This window comes from Nanorana parkeri, unplaced genomic scaffold, assembly GCF_000935625.1.
Source record: "Nanorana parkeri isolate BGI_ZX_2015 unplaced genomic scaffold, ASM93562v1 scaffold689, whole genome shotgun sequence".
NCBI classification, from domain to species: Eukaryota; Metazoa; Chordata; class Amphibia; order Anura; family Dicroglossidae; genus Nanorana; species Nanorana parkeri.
This window is the reverse complement of record NW_017306957.1, coordinates 395,450-398,153: the sequence shown is the minus strand read 5'-3', so window position 1 is coordinate 398,153 and position 2,704 is coordinate 395,450. Positions and strand designations below refer to the sequence as shown.

Here is a 2,704-nt window from a genome sequence, read left to right as displayed (position 1 = left end):
CGCTCTGCTCTGTGAGCAGTGACACAGGACCACTGTACTCGCAGCACCCCTGTGTCAGCTGTCACAAGTGGAGCTGTGCAGAAGAGAGAGCACATGTATTGGAGGGCAGGCTCATAAAGAGAACCTGTCACCTCTGAATGCTATCACACAGGGGATTGTTATCCCCCTGTGTGATAGCAATACAGTTAAGTGAGAAAAGTAAACAAATGAAAAAAAGTGATCAAAAGTCTGCGCAGCCCACCTGAGACCCCCGCGCAGCCCACCTGAGACCCCCGCGCAGCCCACCTGAGACCCCCGCGCAGCCCACCTGAGACCCCCGCGCAGCCCACCTGAGACCCCCGCGCAGCCCACCTGAGACCCCCGCGCAGCCCACCTGAGACCCCCGCGCAGCCCACCTGAGACCCCCGCGCAGCCCACCTGAGACCCCCGCGCAGCCCACCTGAGACCCCCGCGCAGCCCACCTGAGACCCCCGCGCAGCCCACCTGAGACCCCCACAGCCCACTTGAGACTCTGCACAGCCCACCTGAGACTCTGCACAGCCCACCTGACACTCTGCACAGCCCAACTTGAGACTCTGCACAGCCCAACTTGAGACTCTGCAAAGCCCACCTGAGACCCCCATAGCCCAACCTGAAACCCCCACAACCCACCTGAGACTTTGCACAGCCCACCTAAGACCCCACACAGCTATCCTAAAACTCTGCACAGCCCACCTAAGATCCCACACAGCTTTCCTGAGGCTCCGCACAGCCCTCCTGAGACCCTGCACAGCCCACCTGTGACCCTCGAGACATCAGGTTGCCACCCTGGAGCAACACAGAGTATGTAGCTTCATATTATTCTGCATTGCTGTATAATGTCTTGCTGGGATTTTTAGTCCCCTATAGCTGGTGGTATTCTGCATTGCTGTATAATGTTTTACAGGGATTTGTAGTCCTCTATAGCTGGTGGTATTCTGAATTGCTGTATAATGTATTGCTGCATGGCAGGCCTCCATGGTGGAACAATGTTTATAGACCCGCTTCTGTGCTCTCTTCTTTTGATGCGACGGCACCCCCTCCTGATCCACCACAGCCCTGTACCCCTCTGTGCACTAGATATATTTGTAAACTATAACACAGGGGTAGGCAACCCCAGCACTGCAGTTTCTGTGGAACTACAAGTCCCATGAGGCATTTCAAGGCTCTGACAGCCACAGAGGTAGAAGCATGATGGGATTTGTAGTTTCAGCACAGTCAGAGTACCAAGGTTGCCTATCCCATTGTGCTATAGATGTCCAATAACAAATGCCTTCTGATGTTAACCTAATTGCATCCATTGCAATGACTGGCTATGATGAGGGGAAATGCAAAATCAAGCTACAATGCCCTTTATTTTAGGTTTTGCCACCTGAAATGCCATCAGATAAAAAAGAAACTAATTACACGTAACATGGCATGGATACTGGGGATTCTAAATTTTTGAAACAGCATCGTGAATAGAGTCAGGCTGCTGCTATCCTGCCTGGTATAAGCTCTCAGGGGGTCAAGAAAACAAAGAGCATTCATTTTGTTGTATTTATGAATTCCAACAGTTCATCGTTGCAGTTTATATTCAGTTTATGTAGACTGGAGTTCCTCTTTAAATCCGCTCATTGGTGTTTAACTCCTGGCATAATGAGCCCGTGTTGTGTGTAAGTCCTGCTCATCCCCCCACCCCCTCCAGAGGTTGGATGGCTGTCTCTGGCTCTAGTCTCATTGTGTCATTGCTGTGCTGCATGAAACTGCAAGAGAACTGCTGGCAGAGAAGGGGGTCTGGGCTGGTGAAATGGGCTCCTGGCTACCCAGCCTTGGCATCCCATTACACTAATGTAAGAAGGGGGTGTCCAGGGCTAGGGGGGAAAGGGGGGCTGTTTCCTCCTTGCTTGGGGGGGTATGTATGTTTTCAGGCAAAGTTGGTTACCTCCTCTCTCCCTCCTTGCAGGCTGGCACCTGACAAGACTGGAGTCATCCTAGACATCAGCACCCTGAAAATGAATGAGCTGGAGACTGAGGTGCCCCCGCTGCCCCCCAGATACCGCTTCAGAGACCTGCTTCTGGGGGACCAGAGCTTCCAGAACGATGACAGGTAAGAGAGAGGCTGCTGTGTGCAGGCAATGTGGAGCTCTCCATGGTGCTGAAACTGTAATGTGCATCCAGCAAGCTCTGCACATATTCCACCTTCCCTGTTTCCTCTGCTGATATACCAGACCAAATCCACACCATGACCTTTTCTCATTCAACCGGATCACTACACATTATGCACATCTGGGTATAAATTTATACGATAAGATCTGCTCTACAGTTCATATGGCATTGCTTATAAAAATGGCTTTTGTTATCATTTAAATAACAGCATATTTATAGTCTGAGAAATATTTATGTAGATGTAGTATAGTGTGTGTTTGTATATGTTTGTAAATTAATCAACCTTTCATGGTCAACGTTGGAAAGGTCAACATTTGTGTGACTTTTCAAGACTTTTCTGATCTCTCTCTCTCTCTCTCTCTCTCTCTCCTCCTATTTTTTTTATATTTCTGTCTACACATCACACATAAATATTTTTCAATAGATTATAATACACATTATGTTCAAATGGCATATTCAAATGGCTTTTCTTTATGATTTAAATAAGAATAGTTATGTTCTATTGAGAAACATTTATGTATAAGATTTATAATGTGCA

The 2,704-nt window shown here is 48.5% G+C and overlaps 1 protein-coding gene across 1 annotated transcript in view; it reads left to right on the top strand.

Annotated features, from left to right (window-relative positions):
• The first annotated feature begins 1,764 nt into the window (after positions 1 to 1,764).
• KCNT1 (potassium sodium-activated channel subfamily T member 1) overlaps positions 1,765 to 2,704 on the top strand; it is a 197,066-nt gene continuing 196,126 nt past the window's right edge. The window contains exons 1-2 of the mRNA XM_018563725.1: positions 1,765 to 1,850; positions 1,964 to 2,107. Coding sequence (XP_018419227.1) covers positions 1,849 to 1,850; positions 1,964 to 2,107 — 146 coding nt within the window. The 5' untranslated portion in view covers positions 1,765 to 1,848. The remainder of the gene's footprint in view (positions 1,851 to 1,963; positions 2,108 to 2,704) is intronic.